Source organism: Protopterus annectens, chromosome 10.part0 (assembly GCF_019279795.1).
Source record: "Protopterus annectens isolate FY-2018-M chromosome 10.part0, PAN1.0, whole genome shotgun sequence".
NCBI classification, from domain to species: domain Eukaryota; kingdom Metazoa; phylum Chordata; order Ceratodontiformes; family Protopteridae; genus Protopterus; species Protopterus annectens.
The window spans coordinates 30,422,773-30,448,545 of record NC_056744.1 but is presented as its reverse complement, the minus strand read 5'-3'; the positions used below and the strand labels follow the sequence as shown (position 1 = coordinate 30,448,545).

At 39.9% G+C, this 25,773-nt stretch overlaps 1 protein-coding gene across 1 annotated transcript in view; it reads right to left on the bottom strand.

Moving 5' to 3' along the window:
* Positions 1-25,773, bottom strand: part of LOC122812920 (medium-chain acyl-CoA ligase ACSF2, mitochondrial-like) — a 910,993-nt gene that overhangs the window by 114,443 nt on the left and 770,777 nt on the right. Inside the window, exon 12 of the mRNA XM_044084978.1 lies at positions 3,282-3,433. Within this exon, the coding sequence (XP_043940913.1) occupies positions 3,282-3,433 (152 nt within the window). The remainder of the gene's footprint in view (positions 1-3,281; positions 3,434-25,773) is intronic.

Genomic DNA, 25,773 nt, shown 5'->3' with positions numbered 1-25,773 from the left:
CTGCACATTGACATCCTTGGCCAGATATTTCTCAATCACTGATCCAAAGACAGTGGTTCTATGTTAGTTTATTGAATGTTCAAATTGTCCAAACCTATATGGTTGACAATTCAGTTCATTGATTAAAAAAAAAAAAAAAAACCCAAACACCCACAAACACAATGTTTTTGCAGGAGAGCAAGCCCTCCTGCACATCTACACCCCCACCAATTGTTTATACCAACTCTGATATCACACTACAGTAGGGAATATGGCAAATTTCCTGATCCCTATTGTACCGCAATCTCAGTCAGAACGTTTTGACAAATCAAACTGTTGACCATATGGGTTTTGAAAATTTGGATGTTCAATAATGTAACATAGAACCAAAACAGCAGCCCTGGATGCTACATAATGGTATACTTGTCAATACTGCTAGCAATCTATTCAGATTTGGGCATTAATTCATTGAGAACAGTTTAAACCTTAGGTACCAGACAGCTGAAAGTTCTGAAGATCAGACTTGATGCTTATAAGCTTTTTCAAAGTGATCTGAGAGTGACTTGCAGACACTGGGATGTCTGTTAGATACTGGAACCAATGTGGACCCTTTTCTTAGATCCAGGGACATCACAATTAAACATGCAATGGGGTTGTGTAGATACTCGTGGAGACTACAGATCCTATAGAAGTGGCCAAGATGGCAGTGGACTAGGAGTCAGGTTTCAGGGCTGAAAAATATCTTGTAAAATATCTCAGGCTAGAAAATAGCAACATACTTAGGTGTGTCCAGATCCATAAGGTCTAAGCAATGCTTTGGGACATCCAATGCCTTTTTTTCCTCCCACTTGGCATGACCCTTCATCCTACATATGTTATCACTGAATGAGACGGCCTGTACTGGAAAAGTAGATGACAAGGTATGTTCACTGTCTAGCATAATCTAGAGAAGACATCTGGGAAGTATAAGCCAGCTCGCCTTCTACTGAATCAGAAGACCGATTCCTTCATGAGAGTCTCCCTTTCCTTCTACTAGAAAGGATGCCTGACATTGGCAGCTGGTCTGACAGATTGTCAACTCTGAATAAAATGCTTGAAGTTATGGGTCTATTTGAACTAGTTCTGGATGGATGCCCGAGGAAAGAGGGACTGGAAGCTTTGCCCACATCTATGGTAAAGACAGTGTGCAAAAGAACATAAGTGGGTGGACATCCTTGGTTTACATGTATGGATCCTCTTGGAATGGATGACCACCTCAAAGGCTTGAGCAGGTGAAAAGGCTGTCCTGACCTTTTTTTGACCACAGACGCACTCAAAACCAGAAACATGAAAGCTCTAATCTTTCTCACTCTGTTATTAGGAGATGGGGGTGTCAGAATCTGGCAGCTGGACTGATAAGTTGCATAGGAGCTCTGGTTCAGGAAGACATGCTGGCTTCCAGCAGCATGGTAACCTCCTGTAGGACAACATTAAAGGGCTTGAAAATATCTTGGTTAGGGATGTCCTGCCTAAAAATCTTCCTCTCAGAATTTGGCAACAAACATCCAGGTTAGTATGTCCGGCACAAGTTCCATGCCAGGGTCTTTGACTCAGTGGGACATGCATTGAACCACAGACCTGTTGGCCTCAAAAAGCTCTTCAGTACTGACCTAGGATACCTGAAATGATGGGCCAGTGGCTGTGAAAATGCATCACTAGGACTGTTGCCCTTAAAATGAATAGAGGCACCGGATCCTTGGTTACGTATCACAAATTCCTGACCACTCTCACCTAAGTCAATTCTCCATTCACTTCAAGGGGACATCAAATGCCACAGTACTATGGGTCAAGGCCTTGTGCTTCTTCCTTGTGCAGAGTGAATAAACGATGCAGCTCGAACAGGACAGAAACATCTTTAATATATAACACAAATCCACAGTTTTACTTCCACAGGTTAAGCGCTTTCATCTGTTTTATGTACAGACTTCCTCAGAACCAAGATATTCCATCACCAGCTCTCATTATAAATCCAATTTGGCGCCAAAATTTAAAAAGTATCCTAATACTGCCTCAGAGCGACATTCATCAATTCCTCTCGTGCACAAGCTAATACATGACTTGTATATATACTATTTATCTAATACATTTGATTCAGTGACTAATACAACCTACAAATCAATAGTTAACCATTAATCATGTACTATATAAAATATATAAAATAAAAATAAAACTAGTATATGACATATCCACATGTTAAATATATTACTTGAATGTGCTCTAAAAAATCCACATACAAATGTATGCAAGGTTTTTAAAAAACATGTTCTAAAAATTCAATGGTATATTAGCTAGTGTACGCAAAAATAATTAAATAATTGATATATACACTTCTGTAAACATCTTAATAAAATATATATGAGATATATAGTAAAGGTAAAAAGTATTTATACACACAACAATGCTATGTACTAAAACTACAACTAAATTAGTCAAGAATATTTAGCCATGATGGAAAGCAGATATTCACAGATGCAACTAGTCTTCCAGGCATTAATGAAAGCATTAGCATCAAACCATTCCTTATTCTTGACTAATTTAGTTGTGATTACTTCACAGAAGACTTATGCTGGTCTTCCTTGAAGCACAGAGTGCAAGTTGAAATCATGAGATTGAATAAATGAGACTGTGGTATTCAGTTTCAGATCTCCAGTAATTTTTCCTTTTCACTTTGATGACCCTTTGGATTTGCCTGCTATAAACAATGTGCAGGGACAATGATTCAGTGTTCATTGGCTGGTATATTTCTCTGATATTTCTGTAAGAAGGGTTTCACCATGTTTTGAAGAAGTTAGATCATAAAATATTTTTGCCAAGTCTTTTGAAAGGACTGTGGTTACTTACCCTACAACCTCTTTGTGCTTCTTTCTCAGAAACGCAAAAGCTCTGGGACTGCTCCCTGTACACTACTTAAAAACCTGGCAACGGGCTTGTAAGCAGTGAGCAATCTGAGGAAAATTTGTTGTGTGTATTTGGGGTAGAAAAATACCCATGCAAACACTTTACTGCATATTTTACTCTCTCTCCAGCAAAGGGATGAGTCTAACATCCCAACCCTGACTCAGTTGTATGGGTTAGTGTGTTAACTGGATGTTTTGTTTCTATTGAAAATGCCAGATTCTGTTGCATATATTCACAGCTGCAGATCAAAGAAGGACAGTTAAGTTCTTATTGACAAGATTCTCAGTGCAGTAACACTGAGAACTAACTTTTAACCTATTTAGCAGCTAAAATACAGACTCAGCTAAACTAACAGATAAACTTACCCAGTCTTGTACCAGTGGGTTGGAGTCATACACTCTGCTGTTTTCACTGGGTCAGCCCAGTACCCCTGCATAACACAATAGCCGCGAATCATTAGCTCGCCTGTAGTGTTTACGGGTAGTAACTCCTGGGTTGCAGTGTTTACAACTTTGGCCTGGTAACAAAGAATTCAGTTATAAGCATGGACAGTCATTTCATTCCAACTGATAAAATATAAGTAATTTCATGGAGTTTTGTAACTTTGCTTTTACTGCAACCCAGTAATGAAAACTCAGAAAAGGAAACAATAATGTTAAAAAAAATTTGAACCCCCCCCCCTCCACACACACACAATTTGTCAATAAATATAACAGGTAGGCATGAATAACTCTCTTCCCTCCCACCACCAGAAAAGTACAGTTGTGTACACTTACCATAAATGTAGATGTTAGAGTGTATTCACTGCTGCAGTCCTGGTCCCCCCTCCTTCGCCCTCATATCCTCTTTTTTAGGGAGACATGAGCTTCTTATGGTGGTTTTTAGCCACCAGGACCACTTTACCATATTTCCTTGGTCTTCTGACTGGTTAGTGCAAGAAAAACTGATGTAATGCTGTTGGCTGCCTTGCTTTATAGCACTGATGACCTGACGTCAGTTAACAAGCGACAGCAGCCGACGCAGAAAAACTGACTCTGGTATTCAGGCCAGCCGATGGCTACCACAGCAGGGATAACCCACAGGTGATAACTGCAACAGTGAAACACGAAGAACATCTTTACTTACCTTAACATGTACCAGCAATAGAAAATAGAAACCTCCAACTTACAAACACCAGTTATCCTCTCCAATTGCAGAATGACTTTTTTCACACCCATTGGACTGAAATGCCAGAATGCCCTCCTAAACATCTACCAAGGAATGCATTTCCCATATAAATGCTAATCCATTGTCTGTATTAGGGACTATAAAATGCACACTGTTCCTCACAATGAAATGAAGATGTGAAAGATTCTGTGTTCATTCACTGCTGCCATTAGACGACCCCAATGCAGTTCCTTGGAATAAGTTCGTAGGCTACAACTATGTGGTGTTATTCCACATCTGGTCACTGAGCTAGTTAACACAGTATGCAATTATGTGAACATCAGTGTTGGAATTACTTTCTTTTTAATGAAAAATTGTTTGAACTGTGGATATAAATAGCAAGATTCAAGCAGTGAAAATGATTTTAGCCCCATTAGTTTTATACACAGGTTAGGCATATGATTATCAAACAGAGAACTTCTGAATAGCAATTAATAAAGAGTTGAAGGTTATCTAGGAGGGGGAAGAGGGCAAGAGTCAAGTGGGATAAGGAACAAGGTGGTTTGGGATTACCTGATCAGAAAGTCCTTCTATGTGGCACATCTCATTACTAAGGGTTTACCAACCAGGAAGAAAGAGGTCATTGTCTCACTCTACTCTTCCCTCAATAGGCCAATCATTGAGTACAATGCCCCACTTGGCATGTACCTCACTAGACACCTGCAACAACTGAAGAGGCCACAAATGTACCTCACAAAGAGGATCCTAGGCCTTAAACACTTGTCCTATATGGACAGACTCAAAGAAACTCCAACTATTCTCTGTCTCATATCGCCTACTTACAGGCGATCTCTGCTTGACTTACAAAGCCATGTCTGACCCAGCTCTGTTAGAAATGCTACATCTAAAGAAATCCCAATCCCTCCGCACCACATGGTCCAGTGACCTCAACCTCATTACCACAATCAACAGAACGTGCTGGAGGGACAGGTTCATAACCCAGAGACTGCCCTTGCTATGGAATAGACTTCCCATACATGTCAAACAGAGCACCTCACTGTCTCTCTTCAAGAGAAATCTTAATGAGTGGATGGGAAACTGAAAATTCACCCTGGGGATCACTCCAGTGGCTCTACTCAGAGACACTGGGAACTAAGGTCGGGTGGCACGATGTCAGGGTAATCCTATGGGCTAGGTTTGTAAAGGCTCCAGGGCCATTAGCCTAGTACACACCTATGAACCTATGAAGGGTTATTGCAGAGCTACGCAGTTAAGACTCCTATATATAAGCAGAAAGCTACAATTCGTGGAATGGGATAATGAAGAAATGGGGGAAGGGGCTCAAGAAATAAGAACAGACTGGGATTTTGGATGCAGATCCTTAAGGAGAACAATAACCATACAGAATAATATATTTACAAAGTAGCAGAAAGTATTCTAAGAACTAAGCCAACATAGGAGTGGAGAAAGGTGATTCTGCCGCTAGGGATGACAGCAATTAGGGGTACAGAGAATAAGAGAAAGAAAGAGGCAGTATCTTAAGTGAAAGACCAGCACTGGTTGAGTTTTTAGTAGAATCTGCAACAGAAGTTGGTGTTAAAATAGTAGTAATTAGTAGGGCATATAAAATACCACATAACTATAGGAATCAATCAGAGGAGATTAGAAAGGATTGGGGAGAGAAATTGGGTAAGCAATTCACAAAGAATCAATGGAGGCTATATGCATGGTTCCCAAATATGCTTGGAAGTATTTGCATAGGTATTTTTCTACCCCAGGTAGATTCCAAATGTTGGGGTTTTGATGGGGAAGAAAGTGGTAATTGAGAACATATTTTCTCTGAGTGTAATGAGTTGGCAGACTTTAAACAGTTCCCTGCAGACTACTCTGTCAAATACTGGGTGATTAAATTTGTGTAAGTAACTAAGGAAATTATTTTTTTGATCAGTGATGCAGAACAAAACTGCCTAGACATAATAAGGCCTTACTGAGTTTAATTCTGGTAGCTGCCAAAAAAGCAATCTCTAGAACACAGAAATCAAATTGAAAACTGACCATACTAGAAGTAGTGAATACAGAGATAAACTGGAAGTGGGATCTTTAGAAAAGGGTAGGAGCAAATTACATAGAAAAAATGGGAATTGTGGGATCAATACATGCTGAAAAAAAATTTGGAGGAGGAATGAGGTTTAAGGGAAGGCAAGAATTGAATGAGCTATGTAATGTTCGATTGACAATGATGGTATAGAAGATATGTGATGTATAACATTTATAACTGAAAATATGTCAGTATGGTTTTCATTTACATAAATGAATGATTGCCTATGTCATAAGTGATAATTCAATAGCAAATGTTTCTGGTTTAAAAAATAGTTTGAACCATGTGGTATGAAAGTACATCTTGGTGACAATGTGTATTATGACATAGCTTGTGTGCTTGTTTCATTTCAAATCTTTTTTTTTCGGGGGAGACAAGTGGCATAAAAAGTTCATATAGTAATCAAGTTCTCCATCACACTGAGTAACAGCTTTTTTAAATGTCTTTAAAAAGAAAGTAAATAAAACATTCAAAGTAAATCAGCTATCTGAACGTTTCAAAACCTTTTTCTGTACAGGAGAGCAACATATTGTATATCTATCTGCTTTTCTACAGCAAATAAAAGCAATTGCCATCTTGAGGATAACACATTTCTCAACCCTACTAAAGACCAGCTCAGTTAAAACAAAATGTTTTTCCATTTGCACTTATTGTACATCTGTCCAGCATTACATAAACAGATGAATTCCTACCTGCTCTTAAACTTCACTCCTCCTAAACATTATTCTGCATGCACTATTCTCATAATTTTCACTTGTATTTAATTTGCTCCTTCTCTTTTCTAAACATCCCTCTTTCTGTTCTTCTCTTACAATATTCAAAAATTAAAACACAGCTGGTTTAGACTTTGATTTCATTATCTAGTAATTGCTTTTTTAACAGTCAACAGAATTCAAGTTAATACGTTCATACTATGTCTAGACAATTCAGATCCTGTATCCCAGAAAATAATTTTCTTAATTGCAGTCATTTGTTCACCCAATATCTTTGGCAAAAGTACTCTTAAGGGAGTTTTTAAAATCTGCCTAATCATTACACTCTCAAAAGATATGTTCCCAGTTACCTCAACTCCCCATCACACCTTTAACATTTGCTATCAGAGGAAAATTATTTTAAAATCTCCTAGGGGTATAGAAATACCTGTGCAACACTTCCAAGCAAAATTATAACCCTTCTGGGTTTTGTAGCATACTGGAGAGACATGCATATGTCACCCCATTATTCCCTTGTAATTTGCTTTCCCAGTCTCACTTCCCAATCTTCTAACCTCCTCTGATTCTTACAGTTATCACGCAATACTTTATATGCCCTAATTATCCCTTTAACAGCAGCTTTTATTCTAGATTCAACTAAAAAGTCTACCAGAGGAGGTCTTGCACTTAGGATTCCCTGCTCCCTTTCTCTTTGCCTCTACTCAGATATCAGTCCCTAGTATGGAAAGCAGTCTCTAGCCTGAAGTCCAAAGTCTTCTTGTCCTCATCTGACTCCATTACCTGTCCCCTCTCTAATTTCTGCCAATATCTTGGTTCCTTTCTCCTTTTTCTCCAGTAAATTCAAGACCCTCCTGCCTATTTTCTGTACCCATACTTAGTCATCCCTATTGGCAAAAATCTCCTTTCCCCAATTTTGTGTTGGTTTAGTTCTTAGAATGCTTTGTGCTATTTTATATGATATTCTGTATGGTTATTCTCTTTAAGGATCAGCTTTCAAAATCCCAGTCTCTCCTCATTTCTTGAACGCTTCATCATCAACCCATTCCACTTTAAATTATCACATTTTATTTATGAGTTAACTGTGGAGCTCTAAAATATCCCTTTGAATCAGGTACTTTCTTTTAACCTTGTTCTATCAGAAGGATCAACTTATCCCACATAATTCTTGCCCTGTTCCCCTCCCAGATGAATTCCTTCAACTCTATTATTGTCCATACCTTCTCAAGTTGAAAAAAATATATGCCCAACCTGTGTATAAAACTAAATATCTTACTATCCATAAATGAGAACTTCTGGTTTCTTGGTTTTTGTATTATATTTTGTTTAAATTCTATCCACATATCCTTAGCTGCCATAGCAGAAGCCTTTTTAGTCCATACTCAAATACTTCACCTTATGTCCCCATAAATATGGGTATTGCTGGACAGATTCACAAATTCGTGTGTGGGTACATAATTTATGGCTATAGCCTTTATTTATCTACATTAATTTTATATCTCAATTTTATATCCCAAAAACTTGAAAGCGTCTGAAAATGCTCCATAACACTAGATGTCCCTTATTTTCTTTGCTTATAGCTCTAAATAAAGAGCAAACGACAAAGAAAAAAAGGACACCCTGCCTGGTTCCTCTGGTTAAATACAACTTACAGAGGAACCCTCCCTCTAATTCTTGCCTCTAGTCTTTCAAATATCCTAATTAACATCATCATATTGACAATGCAAATGCTTCCATAGCCCTGCTCAAATTTCCAGCTTACTCTGTTGAATGCTCGCTCTGCATCAACACCCACTAAAGTTGAAACAAAATTCTTAATCGTCAAATGAGGAACTATCCAAGTGTTTTAAAACCTGCAAGACATCAGGGTCATTTTCTCTCTACAAAGGTACCCACAGGGCAAATAATTAATACCACTTACCACTCAGCTGTCCAAAGTTCTGCAGAAATCCAGATTTTTCCCTCATATGTTTGGTCTGTTCCTTGTAAAAAATTTTTTTTTTTTAGCAAATCACAGAGAACTGAAGTCACTAATATTGGAGTTTGAGACTTCATATTCTTCGGAAAATGCATGCCAATGGAAAATCTGTTATTCTAGCAACTAAGTTCATAACCGTAATATTTGAAATCTGTCCTCAACTTTTGGGCCTTTGTCCCCACCATTGGATTTGTCCAGAATTCTTCCACTAACAGACTGAGAAGTATGCAAAAACAATGTAACTGAAGACTGAATGAATCAATCACAGAAAATGGAAGCATTAGCAGCTCAGAGTCATATATCTTGAGTGTTACACTGCTTTCACTAGTGTAATCTATGAGGGACCATTCTGGCACATTTGCAATATAGAAAATTCAAAATTCAAGGCCTTATGATACAACTATAGTATGCCAAGAGGTATTCGGAATATGGGAAGTGATTAGAGGTGTACCTAAGTAGTCAGGTCCCCGTAATCCAGTACAAGTCATTGTGTATAATTTGGACACATTATGTGGGAAGAGAGCACAGGATTAGACTCTTGGCTAATGACACAGACAGAAGTGAAGAGGATTAGCTTGGCATGAAAAATTAAAAGAGGCTGACCATGCGAGTAAAAAGATGAGATTTAAGGTTCAGTGTGCAGACAAATCCAAACTAATGCATTTGGATTGCAACATGTTAGGCATGAAGTTATCAGCTTGTTGGAGTGGGACTGATAGCAACAGCAAAAATGTGTTCTGAGGATGTTTAGTTTACCAGGATTGGACCACCAGGAGTAGACAAAGGGATTCAGCAGCAAACAAAATGCTGATGTGCATCCTACAAGGTATACACTGAAAAAGTAATGAAGTAATGCCCAAAATTCTACTGGGCTCTTACCAGACTCTACCCTTGAGTTTGCCTTGCAGTTCCGGAGGCCATGCAAGTTAAGGGTATCTAGGATGCTGAAAGATGTCCAGATGAAAGTCACTAGAAGGCTGCATGGAATAAATGGGAAAAGGACAGGATCAGACAGTAGAAGAACTAAAGCTCTTCTCACTAGTGGACAAGACTCAAGGGATGAACACGACATCCGAGCACAAGACCATATATGGAAGATGTGAAGGGTCACCTTGAATTTGTAGAAGGATGAGGCAATAGATTAGAGAGCCTAAGTACTCCTTGATCTCTGGAAGTATCTGACACAGAGAGGGTGTGTGGAGAGTGAATCAATGGAGACTTTCATATGGGACTGGGGGTGGAGGGTTGGAAGGAAGGTGGAATGTTAAATGCACCTCTAGCGCATACTAGATAGACTATCACCCTCGGCTATCATATAAATGTAATGTTATGCATTATGGTACCCTATTCAACCAAAGCCAGAGATCCTCCCTGGTAAGATCAGACCACAAAGCAGTCACTTTTGAAGTCAGCATCTCCCCTGACCCCCCTCTAGCTAGGGTCAAACAAAAACCTTCTCCAAAGATGATTACAACCTCCTGAAGGATGGTATAAACAGCTTCACAGCCCCCCCCCCCCGTAGGAAATGGCACCAATGTCCAAATCTACACCAAAGTACTATATGAGCACTTGTATACATGCATGGAATCAGGAATACCTGACAGGACAAAACCATCCTTCGCAAAGAAGAGTAAATCTGTCTGGTGGACATCTGCAATAAACTACACAACAAAAGGAAAAAATTGCTGTCCAGGACCAACGAGGAGCAGGTGCCCAACTGGAAGCATCGTCTCCTTAGCCTGAACAAGCAAATAGGAGTACTAGTGAAATCCCCTAAAGCCAACTTCGAGTCCAAGTTGGCCATATCTACTTGAGACAATCATACGACCTTCTTCACATGTCCACAGTCTCAAAGGAAGCATCCAGAACTGTTCAGAACTAGTGGTCAAGGACAACACATACACAAATTCTGTAGATATAGCCAACCCATTGTAAATTAGGACATCCCCAAGTTCTTGTGCCCCCCCCCCTTATCTCTGGGGAACTGGTCATCACTGCCCTCTCAAAGGTAAAAAAAAATACAGCCTCCATGGGACTCGTTAACATCCCAAGCTGCATCCTACATGAACATGCAGCACCATTAGGCACCCTGTTCAACCAAAGCCTGAGTACTGGCTTTGTCCCAGCTAAGTGGAGGACAGCCACAGTCATCCCTTCACACAAAGGTGGAGCATCCACCGATCTGGGAAATTGTAGACCCATCAGCCTAACTAGCCTGAGCTGCAAAGCCATAGAATGGATTATCATGGACCTCATTAACAGGGACATAGGCAACCTCCAAACACTTGACTCCACAAAATTCGGCTTTGTCAAGGGGAGAACATGTCTGTCAAATATGCTCAACTTCTTTGAGACAGTCACCAAAGCCATGAACGAGGGGAAACTGTGCACACCACCTCCCTTGACCAGGCCAAAGCCTTTGACACTATTCCCCACTCGGGCATAATAGATAAACTCTCTCAACTAGGCATCAATCCATGTGTTACCAGATGGGTAAGCAAACTGGCTCACTGATAGAACCCACTTAATCAAAATAGGGGAAGCCACCTCAAGCAGCAGACCTGCCCTTTGGACTTTCTACTGTCCCCAGGATATTTACAAAATGCCTGGCTTGAATCATCGCTAGTATGGCTTCCGGAACTGTAATAGTTTCATAGTTTAGTACTAGGCTATCTGCCCTGGGGCATTTGTAAGCCTAGCCATAGTGATGTGGCTTTCGCCACCCCATGAAATGGTACAAAATGCACAGAATAGATTTAGAATACTGTGCCTCTGTCTAGTAGTGACACAGTGAAGGCCCCCTTATATAATAGAATTAGTTTACTGTGCCCCTGTCTAGTAGTGACACAGAGGTGACCCCTGGGGTAAACGTACGATCTCCCATCCACTCAAGATTTCTCTTGAAGAGATTCAGTGAGGGGTTCTGCCTAACATGAACTGGGATTCTGTTCCAGAGCACGGGAAGCCTCTGGGTTATGAATCTATCCCTCCAACATTCCTATTCATACTTGTGCCGAGGTGCAAGTCTTTAGCTCTCGTGGTTCTGATGGATTTGGATTTTTTGAGGTGGAGCATGTCCATCAGTTCCTGATTGGACATGGCGTTGTACGTCAGGCACAGATCACCTCTGAGCAGGCGGTATGCTACTGAATAGAGCTGGAGTTTCTTTAGTCTGGCAGAATACGACATATGTTGGAGACCCTTGATCCTCTTGGTGAGGTACTTTTGTGGTCTCTCCAGCAAGTGCCGGGTGAGGTACATACCAAATGGGGCATTGTACTCAATCATGGGTCTGATGAGGGAGGAGTATAGGGGTACAATGACATCCTTGGATCTGGATGTGAATCCCTTCATGATAAGGTGTGCAAGGTAGAATGTCTTTCTAACCACTTTGGCAACGTGGGTGTCAAATGAGAGGTCGCTGTCGACTTGGGTCCCTAGGTCTCTGATTACTTTTTCCGTACTTAGTGGGTTACTGTCTATGTGATAATTTGTGGGCACTTTGTTTTTCCCAAAGGGGATGACTATACATTTTTTGGCATTTAGTTTAAGGCCATGACTCCGGCACCAGTTGTCTGTTTCTGTGAGGCCTTTTTGTAGGATGTATGTGACAGCTGGTGTATCGACTATGGCGCCTAGTTTGCAGTCATCTGCGAACTTTGTCAGCCACAACCCTCCCATGTATGCTTTAACATCTGAGAAATAAATGCCGAACAAGAGGGGTCCCAGGACAGATCCCTGTGGGACACCACTTGTGACTGGCTTTGAGTCTGACATGGCTCCAGCGATTTTGACTTTATGGGTTCTGTCCATTAGCCAGTTTGCAACCCAGGTGGTGTACCCCAGGGATTGGGGTCTTGGGGCCTCTTATTCAGGATACATTTCTCTGAGTTGCAGGCCAAATCCAGTTGGTTATGGCTGACCAAGTTTGCAGATGACTGCAAGCTGGGCACAGTCAAATTCCCCACATGATGTGGACATCCTCCAAGAGGGGGTCTCACAAACAAGTGACTGGTGCCAGAAACACAGCCTCAAGCTGAATGCCAAAAATTTCATCATCATCCACTTGAGGAGAGTGGCATTTCCACATATATTAATAAGAACGTCCTAAGCACACTATCAGTCGTGAGGGATTTGGGCACTCAGGCTGGCAGCAACCTGATGTTTGACCACCATGTTGCTTCCATTGTATGGAAAGCTTTCTACATGGCCCACCTCATAAGTAAGGGTATCTCATCTAGGGACATGGAGGTCATAACATCCCTGTATTCTTCCCTTATAAGGCCAATTATTCACTACAACGTCCCCTTCAGCATGCATCTCACAAACCACATGCAGCAGCTGGAGAGACCACAGAGGTTTCTCACCAGAAGAATCCAGGGCCTCAAACATCTACCTTACACAGAAAGGCTAAAAGCCTTGTCCCTCTACTCAGTTTCATACAGACTCCTGAGAGGTGACCTCTGCCTGGCATACAAAGCAGTTTCAGACCCTGCCTTGATGGGACTGATGCATATCTGCAAGTCAAGCTCCACTTGAGTAACCCACACACACATCAATAGGACTTGTTGGTGGACAGATTTGTGACCCAGAGACTCCCCCACATGTGGAATAGACTCCCTCTCCACGTCAAGCAGAGTATCTCATTATCCCTTTTCAAGCGCAACTTAAATAACTGGATGGGAAACTGAAAATACACCCTGGGATTCCACCTGTGTCCTTGCTGGACAGGGGCTTTGGGTGCGGACTTCTTTAAACATGGGCTAAACTCTTGGCTAGGCTTATAAGGGCCTCAGGGCCAATAACCTAATAACTTCCTATGATCCTATGCTCAAGACCTCAAATGTCAAATTCAGAATTATGATACCAGAATCTCCTGTACTGAACTGAATTAGTGAATCAGTGTCTGTACTATGGAAGACCCTTTGAGAATGTACATATTTATATACCATCAACACCCCAGCCTAATGTAGTGTATATTAAGCAGTCACAATCCTTAATGGGTTGGCAGACCAGTCATACTTATCAGCAACATTGAGACAAGGTCAAAACACAGAAAAGTTTAGCATACAGAAAACTACATTATTTATATATTTATTGCTCTTTGTAAATTTGTTGCAGTATAGTTCTCAGAGTGTAGATGAAGTAGCACCTGAGAAAAATCACAGTTTTTCTTAAAGTCTGCAAATATATAGCACCCAACCCTCACTTAGACAATGGTCATAAAAAAGAGATATGGATGCTAACCATTTAGTAGATCCAAGTATGATTTAAAAAAAAATAAAAGACAGTACAATATTTTATGTAGAAGATGAATAATTATACTTTTGAAGGCATATGTTGCTGTTGGTCTTTGTGAACAGGAGAGATTCATAGAAATCTGCACCTGTTTTATAATCTGTAGGAAATGCTTCTGAATGATTACATCCCATTACATCACAAAGGTCAGCCTGACTATCCTTTGGGGGGGGGATACTGATGTGGTGGGGCAAGAGAAAGGTGAGCTGTGCCTATTTATAACTGCTCACTCTGACTGCCATTGCTTTGAGGTCCTCTGGGCTTTCCTCTTTGGTCAGCTAGCCATTTCTTCCTGTAGTAGCCATTCTTTCAGGTTTGGGGTTTAGTCTTACCTTGTTTAGGGGTAGAGAGGGGTTTAGTCTTACCTTGTTTAGGGGTAGAGAGGCAAAGCTTTTACTGGAGTAGTTTCTAACACATCTAGGGAATCAAAAATGTTTGAGAGACTGCATAGTTTCCCCCTTTCCCTCCAGTTTTGAACACCTCTCCACTGCCGAAGCTCTTATCTTGAGGGACACAAATGAGATCTGCTTTCACATGCTCCGAACAGGAGCAAAGTCTCATCCACAGACCCCATAGCAGCTTTTCTCCACACTGTTGGTTATTTTACTCTCTGTGACTAGGAATGGAATACCTGGATCCAGCCACACTTACTGAATCCACAACTGGGTTCTTGTACAGAGGTTTGTCAGAGCTAGGTTTCCATAATAATGAATTTATCAATGGTTTCCAGGGAAAGAAGTGCTTGTAGGGAGTGGATTTTTTTGTCACGTCACCTTGCATTGAGCAGAAATACCTCTGTTACCCTGATTCTGTTTTATGTTGAACATTGTCCTTAAATATGTTAGAAGGTGCTAAAATAACAAGTCTATTATTGTACATTTTCTGAAGGCTATGAAGTTGGAAACTTAATTGTGACATTGCTAAGTGACTGCAACCCTCAATCATTTGCCAGGAAAAAAGATTTTTTTAGCTCCATCATAAAATATAAGTCAAATTCAGGAACAGTTAAGAGGTATGTACTCCATTTTATGTACTCCATTCTATGTAATAGGTTTAGTTGCTAGTTGAAAGGGTCTTCAGACACATGTATGATAAATTTGCATGCATGTACAATACAATTTTGATTGCTAACTGCTTAATTATTTGGAAGCTTTATGTCATATTAATACTCGCCTGTGGCGAGGGTTATGGCTCGAGTGTGTATTTATAGCTAATGAAGAAATTTGTCTCTTGCGGCCTAGCCTTTCAAACTGTGCAATAAAGTTATTTTGTTTTACAGTTCATTCATAGCTCTTACTTTGACTTGACAGCCTTTGCCAGCTTGGCAACAATACACTTAAAACACAAAAAGAGTTAAATGCTCAGCCAGATTGTTTTCTAAACACTTTCGCAATACAAATCAGCTTTCACATCCAATGGTATGCTCAGTCATAAAATGTATATCCTTAAAAATTAAGGGAATAGCGAATCAAAACACAAGCCATAAAATCACAAGCAGCACAATCCAAGGAAAACAGAGTTTGAAAAGTCTGCGGCATACAAAAGAAGTGGCCATGTCCGAAGATAGCTAGACATGTTGCATATGCAAAAAGGAGAATAATTTGATTCACAGTTTGCTCAATGGAAGCAGGACTTATTACTGGGCTGTCAATGAAGTCAGATAGGGAATTTAGCATTCAATGGATGAAATGATGAAACCCTTACTTACCGGTTTACTCCAATTCACAAGACATACTTGGGGTTTTAACTTACTATTAATTGTTTGGGGAGAATTTCAAGAGGTAATGATTCCAGGACTGCTATGCTGTCAGCTGGTATATAACAAAGTGACTAAGGTCACTTGGCTTAGTCTATTTCCTGTAGAGGAATTTGGTTTGGTAGGTGGGAGGAAACATTTCCCATACTGTAGAGATTATACATATTTGGTCCTCAAAGAAGAAAACACAAGTCAAATGGACTTTTGACTAGCAAGTTTGTTGGCCTTAACAACTGTACCTATGACTATGTATTTACTGTAGTGTCTCATGATACGGGCCTTAGGTTCAGTAGTATCTATAACTCATTCTACAGAACGTTAAAAGCCTATCTAATAAACTATATTTAAAACTTCCTCCAACCTCAAGGAGGACAGCAAAAGATAGACCAAGGGAGAATTTGTGGTTGTCCATCCAATTTAGGCTTACCTTGAAGGTGGCAAAGGTGCTACTCTGCTCAAAATGCAGTGCAAGGTTGCTCCAAGGTAGGACAAATGCTGTGATATCAATTTATCATGCCAAGTCTAATTTACCTGTTGATGAAGGTTTAGGTTCTATAACTGGTATGCAGAACCATTTGTTCTATGAAGGAAAAAGGAGATCTAGGAGGGTCAGATTTTTCATGGCTGAAATAGCGAGCTGTAGATAACCACATGGAAGCCTATATGAAACAGATCATGGAAAAAGAGCTGAAAATTGATTACAGTGATAGTTTTAGCTTGAAATCTCTGAGGTCACTTAAGTTGAGTACTGTCAGGCCAAAAGGGGAATTTTATTCAACAGTGGGTCTGTTGAATTATGAGCACTGGGGGAATTAACACTTTTTTGTATCTAGATGTCTTTGGAAATTAGATGAAACAGACAAAACAGAATCAGGGTAACAGAAGGCTTAAAAAAAAACTACAGACATAATGGTCAAAAGACCCCTTACAAGGCAAAAAACAAAAAGAGGGGCAAGGAAGTAAAAGCAATGCTATAACAAGGAAGATGGCAAAATAGCCTTCTCCTGAGAATTCAGAGAGTTTAAATTGAATTAAATGGAATTAACATTCACTATAACAAAACATCAAAGGAGTAAATTGATGAAACTTTATGAGAGTTAACCAGAGTGTCTACAATCTTAGAAAGCATGGACTTACCTAACGCATCATTGCTGTGACATATTACCAGGCATAAACAAGGAATTAATGGACTATACTTCATACTGATACAGGAAAACTGTGAAAAATTGAAATGTTTCATTGAGCTCTACAGATAGCACCACAGAAACTTGCAATAATTACCATATTTGTCTTTTTTGTACAAATATTCTAACCCCCCCCCCCCCCAACAATAACCTAGATTAAGCTTATTGGTCTATAAATCACATCTTAGACTTAGAACTGCCTTTATGCAGAGGTACCACATGTGAAATAACCCAGTCTTGAGGCACTTAATAGTCACTAACGGTTCACTTGTATCCTTTATTATTCTACAGAGTAAAACATTTTGGGGTGTTAACTTGTCTCAATATGCAATTAGATTTATTTCTATGTCAAAAATGAGGTATTTTCTGCCTCTCAAACTTGTAACCCTCCTATATCACAAGAAGAGCATCTTCTTACTTATCTGAACACCTAAATTTAGCAAAGTATTAACTGAAAAGCTCTAGCATTATCTTCCTTTAATCAGTTTTCCTTCAAAAAGTATTAGCCTAGAGATAATGATTTCTGTCCTTTGACTATTTGCCTAACTGTAAAACATAATTTAATAGTGTCAGTTTAAATTCAAAGTTTCTTTTGCATCCCAATTCTCTAAGCTTTTTGGTGGCACTATGTCTTTTTTGATAAACAGATGCATTTTATAAACTTTAAAAGCCATTTCTGTACATTTAAAAGTGTAACTAATCTAGAGTTCTACCATACTGGACACTGATATTTCCAACAGATTCAATATGTTAGTTCAAGGTATTCCATGCATTTTTCCTTAAACTATTTTCTAGTGGAATAATTTTATCCCAGTGTTGTTTCTTCCCATGTTAAACTGTTTGCATTCAACTTATTTATACTTAATCTTATCTTGGCCACTCTATTAAATTAAAAGCTCAAAACGGTGAACTTCAGTGGTGTATGGTTTTGTGTCCAAGGGTGGGCTCATCTTCACATACTAAAATCCTTTATCATAACTTAATTTAATATCCAATATGTTACTGCCACTTGTGGAACATTTCATCACCTTTTCTAAAGTATACAACACATGCAAAATGCAAGATACAAGGAGTACAATACTTTTCTCAATTTCTAGATGGGTAATTAAAACCTACCACTGCTACAGTCAGCTTTCCACTCAAGACGGACTCAAGAGAGTGATTTAGGATTACCCAGTTAGAAGGGATACTTTAGAGCTAGGCATTTAGGGTCCATATACATAACACAGCCAGACATTTATAAATGAAAGTGGAAAGGTGTGATGATGATGAAATTTGGAGGAGTTAAGAAATAACGAGATAGGGGCGGTCGCTGTGGTGCAGCGGTTAGTGTTGCCGCCTCACAGCAAGAGGTTCTCTGGTTTGATCCTCGGCTGGGGTGTCTTCTGTGCTGAGTCTGCACGCCTTCCCTGCAGTCGCGTGGGTTTCCTCCTGGTGCTCTGGTTTCCTCCCACATCCCAAAGACATGCTGTAGGTGGATTGGAAACTCCAAATTGGCCCTAGGTGTGAGTGCGTATGTGTTTGTGCCTTCTGTGGAAGGTTGGGCACCGGGCTGGTAACTCGACACCGTAAAACTCCACTGCCAATCATGAGCGGATAGGTGATCCACTGTGGCGGCCTCTAATTGGGAAAAGCCGAAAGAAGAAGAAGAAATAATGAGAGAGTAGATTTTGGGTACAGGTCCTTAAGGAAAATAGCAATATATTCATAAACTGACAGAAAACATTCCAAGAACTAAACCAGCAGGACAATGGGGAGAATCTTACCATTAGGGATGGCTAAAAGTAGGAGCACAGAAAGAGGATGTTGGAATTTATCTGAGTAAATTAGCAAATTAATCAAGCCACTGGGAGCAAATAGCTCAAAAGAGAATGTAATACAGTGGAATGAGGTCAAGTACAGGTTAAATCAGGTAGCGTCTGACCTGCACTGCAATCAGTGATTGGCAGAGTAAAGAGAGAGAGAAAGGATAGGGGAGTGCTAAGTGAAAGGCCAGGGAAGGCAGATTTTTTAGTTTAGTCTAGCACAGTTGTTGTTAAAAAAAGGCTGATAATAGAACATATAAAATATTGCATGATGACCATAAGAAACAATCAGAGGGGATTAGAAAAACTGACCAGAAAAGGCACTTTGCAAAAGAAAAAATGGGAGAATATTGTATATTTTGAAGCCATGCAAATAAAGTCCAAAAGTATTTTTGCTTGGAAGTGTTTGCAGACTCCAGAGAATTTTTTCCTCGAAAGATACAGGCAAAAAACCTTCCGGATGGATGCTGCTGTTTTCTAAAACGCTTTATTAAAACCAAATAAAATCCAAAAAACAGTAGATAAGAAAATGTTAGCGCTTTCGGGTGTTACCCTTCATCAGACAAGGACACAAACAGTATAAAGCACTATTTAAAATAAACATAGTCCAATCATAAGCTAGTAAAAGACCCGCCTATTTTTCAGGGCGGGCTTCATAGGTATGACGTCATTTAGACCAGGCCATCTATGGGCCATAAGCTCTATAATCCACCTCGACTCTATGAGCTCTGTGAGTTGTTTTATGTCCCCCCCCCCTTTTGTTAAGTTTGACATTCACAATAGCCCGAAAGCTAAAATTGTGTGTAGGAAACTCATTGACATGCCTACACAAAGCATTGTGTATATCGCCATTTCTTATGGCTGATAGATGTTGTAGCACCCTTACTTTGAACATATTATTAGTCTTGCCCACATAAAAACATGGGCAAGAATTACATTCAGCCAAGTAGACTATGTCTTTGGTCCTACATGTTGCCCTGGCTTTTAGTTGAAAATTTCTACCTGTAATGTGATGCACAAAAGTTGTATCCCTATTAATATAGGGGCATGCCTTGCATGCTCCACATGATGTGCTGCCAATTTGCTTAACATGTTTTCTGTCCTGTAAGGTATGCTCTCCACAAAGAATGTCCTTCAGATTTTTATTCTTTCTATATCCAAAAATGGGGTGGGGACCTACTACATTCCTAACCTTGTCATCACTGATTAGGATATTCCAATTTTTCTTTATAATGTCAGTGATGTCCTTGATGTTACTGCTGTATGTAAACATCAATTTAAAATTACGCTCTTCCTTTTTGTCATCACTGATCTCCCTAGTTGGTGATGCTTGTGAGTGTAGCCATGGTTTATACCTATGTCCCCTCTTTGCTTTACTATTTGAAATGGTCTTATTGGCCATCTCATCATGGTAACCCCTTGTCTTGTAAAAAACCTCTCAACCTATTGGTTTCCCCTTCAAAACCAGATTCTTCAGTACAAATCCTGGATAGTATTGAATATCCGGAAGGTTTTTTGCCTGTGTATTTTGAATTGTCTTCCTTTGGTTGAATTTTGTCAGCATCGAGCATTGTTGGGTATATTTGGACTTCCTCGAAAGATAGCAAACACTGGAGATATGAAAAAGAGAGGGAACTAGGAACAAGTGTACGGGGATTAACGATTTGGCAGATCTAAAAAAAATTCCTACAGAGTACTGTGTCAGAAAGTTTGATGGAGCAAACGTTTCTAAGGGACTGATTCCTGTGAGCCAGGGCATAGGCATTCAATTGCCTAAAAATAGTACAACTTTACTAAGTTTAATGTTATTGGCTGTCAATAAAGCAATTACTAGAAACATGGAAATTAAAATCAAAACCACCTATAACTGAAGTAGTGAATATTGCGCAAAGGTGATAAAATAACTGGAGGCAGGATCTTTAGAAAAGGGAAGTAAATGGAATTTCTGACAGCAATACATGCAGAATAATGTTCAGAAGGAAGTGTGAGGTTTAAGGGAAGGCAGAAATGGAGCAATTTGTGTAATGCTGGAGTGAATGATAAGAATTCTATATACTCCATGAAAATAATGAAACTACCAGGGTTTTCTTTTCTATTACTGTAGGCTTACCCATGTCTGTTCAAAATCTGATTTACTAAATATGTTTAAACATACTGACTCAAGACCATTTACAAAGCCATAATGACCTTCAACAGACAAATCTGGATTTCTGCAGCTAAGAACAATTCTGACTGTACCACAAAGGTTTAAGTAATATTTCAGCTTTGTCAGATTAACATTCTAATAACAGAGTTTTTAATAAACAACAACATGCCACCCCCTGCTTTGCTTGCCATAAATTAAATTACTAGGATTTAGCAGTTTTGTATTGTCCATACCGTTGCATGCCACAGAAATGGATACATCATTAATTTGTTGATGCGCAACCAAACCTTTCAAGCTTTCCGACTTGATTATTTAACCTTTGGCATTGGTATAATACAGATTTATACGATTGTGATATTTACAGTGTGTCTAGGCTTGTTTCATCTTTCTAAGGCCTAAAGTATCATTTGTATTTTTCTAAATGCTTTGTATAACCCGGTCTTTTAAAGGCAAATGAATTTGGTTTCTTGAAAATGTGGTATCCTGATAATTTCTTCCAAAATTCTTATTACTTCATAAGCATGTTGCTCCCCTTGTCAACATAACCTAATAGTTTAGCTTGAGTATTGATTATTAAAAAAACGGGCATAGAGATATGCGGTTAAAAATAAAACTGCCAATACTGCATCTGCCATACGTTTCACTGGCATTTCATCATTTGTACCTGCCACTGTTGTTCTCATTATATGCTGTCGGTAAGTCCTAAACTTACTGGAGTTCTGTTTTGTGTTACTTATATCCAAGGTCCAAGACTGACCTTTTCTCTTCCCAACAGAAGTTCCAGATATTTTGCTTAACTAATACTTTCCACCAAATGCCCTGATTCTACTAAACTTGGTAATTTCCTAAAATTTTTTTTTTCTAAAAACTTCTGCTCTTATTTAACTTGGTAAACTTAACTTACATTTCTGCTACAGTTACTTAACACTAAATGGATCATCACTCTCTGCATTGCAGATGGGTCTATCAATGACTAATATCCCATCAGCTCTTGGACTAGGACATAGTAGTGGTGTTTAACACCATAAGCGATTTAGAAGACAACTGCTGCCCACACATGGAATTACAGCTCAGGCACAGAGTGCCTTTCTCAAGTCATTTAATATTAACCAATTTTGTTATGAGGGCTTTTCAGCATCTAATTTGAAACAGCAGGAGACTTCACAGGCATTGGATTTGTGAATATTACACCAATTCCTTCTCATGTTGCTCCAACTTGTAAAGAAGCACATTTTGCTACCATGGACAGCACAGCCACCACTACGTAGGCATTTTATAGCCTAGTCTAGAGACCACTGACTGCACTCACATTGCTGTCATGACCCTAGATGCTCCACCTGTCTGATGCATCAGCTGAAAGGGCAGCCCCTCCAACTGCCATGTGCTTTGCATTGTGCTGAGAATTATGCACAATACATTGGTGCACCATACAAGCAATTCCAATGATTCCCACATTAGGCACACATGCAAAATATACTAGCATTTTGTGCAGGGTGACTTTCCATGGGGCCATCTGGTTGGTAGGCGTCTACCATCACTCAGAGTCCTCAACATGCTGTTACACTCAACATGTTCAATAGGTCATTCAATGGTGCCCACCACTGCGTTGCAGGTCTTGCAGGACAGACAGAAGAGCATCATCCATGACCTTGTAGCCCAGTATAAACCACCAAATGTAGTGGACACAAATGCATGCTATATTTGGCTGTGCTTTCTGGGTTACCATTTTTTTCTTTCCTAATTCTGACCTATAAAGTAGATATGACCTCTGAATTCAGCAGGAATCCCACCTTGTACAGCCAGGAGCCAAAATCTTCCTACACCTGCTAGAGGACTATCATGGCCCCCTCTAGAAAGCTTGACTCTCTACCAGTTTAACAGAACACTTCTGATGAGCAGAGCAGGAACATGTGCAATGACCTGTGGAGGTGCAATCTAGACCTGCTCCACAAATAGGAAACCGACTGGGGGAAAAGGAAGCCAGTATTATTGTACACACTCTGTACTTGGTTTGTCACTGTAAATGTTAAAAGTTTTCTTTCTCCTTTTGCTGTAATTGCCATCTCTTGTAAAGTTTATATTGTGTTGATTACTTCCATTTACCAATGAAATTAACATACATAGGACAGTCTAAGGAGATGCGACAAATTCTCCATGTGGTAGGATAAGCATAGTCTATTGCTGTCTGCACTGTGCTATTTTAATAAACTGTCATAAACTTGTACTATCTGTCACATTTGCTTTTCTCCCCCACCTCCTCCTACAGGGGCAGTATTGGAGTTGGCTGTGAAAGTGGTGGCCACTATATTCTGCACACACCCTTGTGCTTGTTGCTGGGTCCCCAGCAGTCTCCAGGTTTGTCTGTATGGTGATGGTCATCCAGTGGATAGTCACCTGGAGGATTTAACAGTAGCCTCTGTGGCCAGTCTGTAGGATTGGGGAGGTGGTTTCTCTGGTAGGGGTCATCCTGTGTCTTATATGTTGGAAGTTTGGTGACTAGTGAGGAACAAAAGTGGACCAGCAGCTAGATGCCCACAATTGTACCCTGCAGTATTAAATGTGCTGCTGAACTGCATATCCAGCCCCACCCATTTGGTCACCAGAAGTGGATCCTGCACATAATGCTGCTCACAGAGCTGCCTGACATTTTCCCCACTGAGCCAGTCAAAGAAGGTCCTCTAAACCTCTCCTTATCCTCTGTCAGACGGTTTACCTTCACTGTGAACCACTCTCCCACCTCATTTGTAGTCTAATCCACCCCATTACCACTTGCTCACCCTTTCTCACACACTGTTACCTGCCTTGGATCAAATATATACTTCTCAGTCTGTCTGCATTGTAGGTTTATTTCATCTGCTGCTGCTTCCACACTTGCTCCTTGCTACTTCCCCAATACTTTTTTTTTTTTTTAAATGAAAATGAGCACCCAACATGTAAAAACTAGAATACCTGTCTTTCTTCCCTCCGACCTATGTACTCTTCATGTTGTTGATTCGTACGGCACTCTGCATGATCTTTCCCCTTTCTGTATATATCTCCTTATCCTTTCTATCCCATTTATATGATGAAATGATTTGGCACCTTGTTTCTAAGTTTAACTCCAATAAATCACTGTTCATATTTTGGCAACTCCCAACACATCACTTACCTTCCCAATTACACTACACACAGACTGTTACTAAAATCCTATCCATTCTTCAACATTCTTACAAATTTGCCATCACCTAATCTCACAATTCACATACTACTACAACTAAGTCTCTTTTTATGCCTTTAACCATATATGCACTTCCCCTCACCTCTAGCTGTAATTTTCATTTGTCTCTATTACAAAAAGCCCAGAACAAAGTATGTCAATTCACTCACCTATGAGGCCACCACACAAATCGGTGCATATTTAACACCCACTAGCCTTCTCTCCCAAATGATCAAAAGGTAGCTTTTTTACTTGCCACAACCCTTAACTCTTACAACTAAATGTCTCCTGCAGCATGTAACAAACCAAAACTGACAGACACCCATGAAACCTGCACCTCCTGTGGGTCCTCCAAATTACTCACTGCTGGAGTAAGGCTGCCAAAGGGACAAGAAGTCGATATGTACAAGTAAATATCTCTGCGGTACATGCACTCAACATAAAGGACAGGAGTGTAGATAGCCATCACCACCACGACTCCAGGACATTACCTGACCAGAGTGCAATCTTTCACATCAATCAGCAGCTCTGTAGGTCAGCAATTTGGGCATAGATGGGCACTACTCACACTGTCAGAGATATCGAGTATGCTTGTTGTGGTCTTTGTGATGACATGCAACCATGTCGGGGACTACAATACATCCTGCAGTGCATACACAGTGACAAGATAGACATGCCTGCTGAAGGCACCGATTACCCACTTGACTGCTACTGAATACATCCATGAGGATAGTGGCAACTGCCTACTGTGGCCTTTGTAGGGAACATTGCATGGTCACAAGCCAGTCTTACACAGATGGTACACTACACTCTAGGCACAACATACCTAGTAGTCAGAATGCCTCTTCTCTTAGGTGTGGACACTTCCATGTCATGGATGATGCTCAGATTCTGTCCCCACCATGAAGACACCTCACATGGGCATCCACTCAGAGTCCCACAGTTTCTTCCCAATGTACTGCCCTGTAGCTGTGCCATACTGAGTGCAGTACCTACCCACAGAACATTCTGGGTATAGGTGAATGTGTTTTGCTCACTGGCATACAAGTTGACATCTTGTATGATTAATGAACTTTTATGCTACTGATTTATTGAACATCCAGTAACATCACAGCACACTGTATTACCACTTAAACTAAAATATACTCACTTAACTAAGTCACCCCTGAAAAGAGACTGTGTCCAGCGGGCCTACCTGGTTAACAAATGGATATTACTACTGCTACCACTGTTACTATTACTGCTTTATTAGAACTAGTATACAACACTACAGAAATCTTCCCTTTTTCCTAGGACTACAGTAATATTTGTCATAGTAAAATGAATGTTTCTAAATATTCTGTGCAGTTTTCCACCCTGATTGTAGATCTGTTTGCACTGTATTTCACAATTTTACTTGCATTTCCCATCTTAGCACACCTTCTATACCAATCAAGCAACAGTAAATAGTAGTAGCAGCTGAAGTAACAAACATAACACTCAACTTTCAAAATCGTGGCAAGGGACCATCAAATCAAAAGCACAAATTCACATGTCTGGA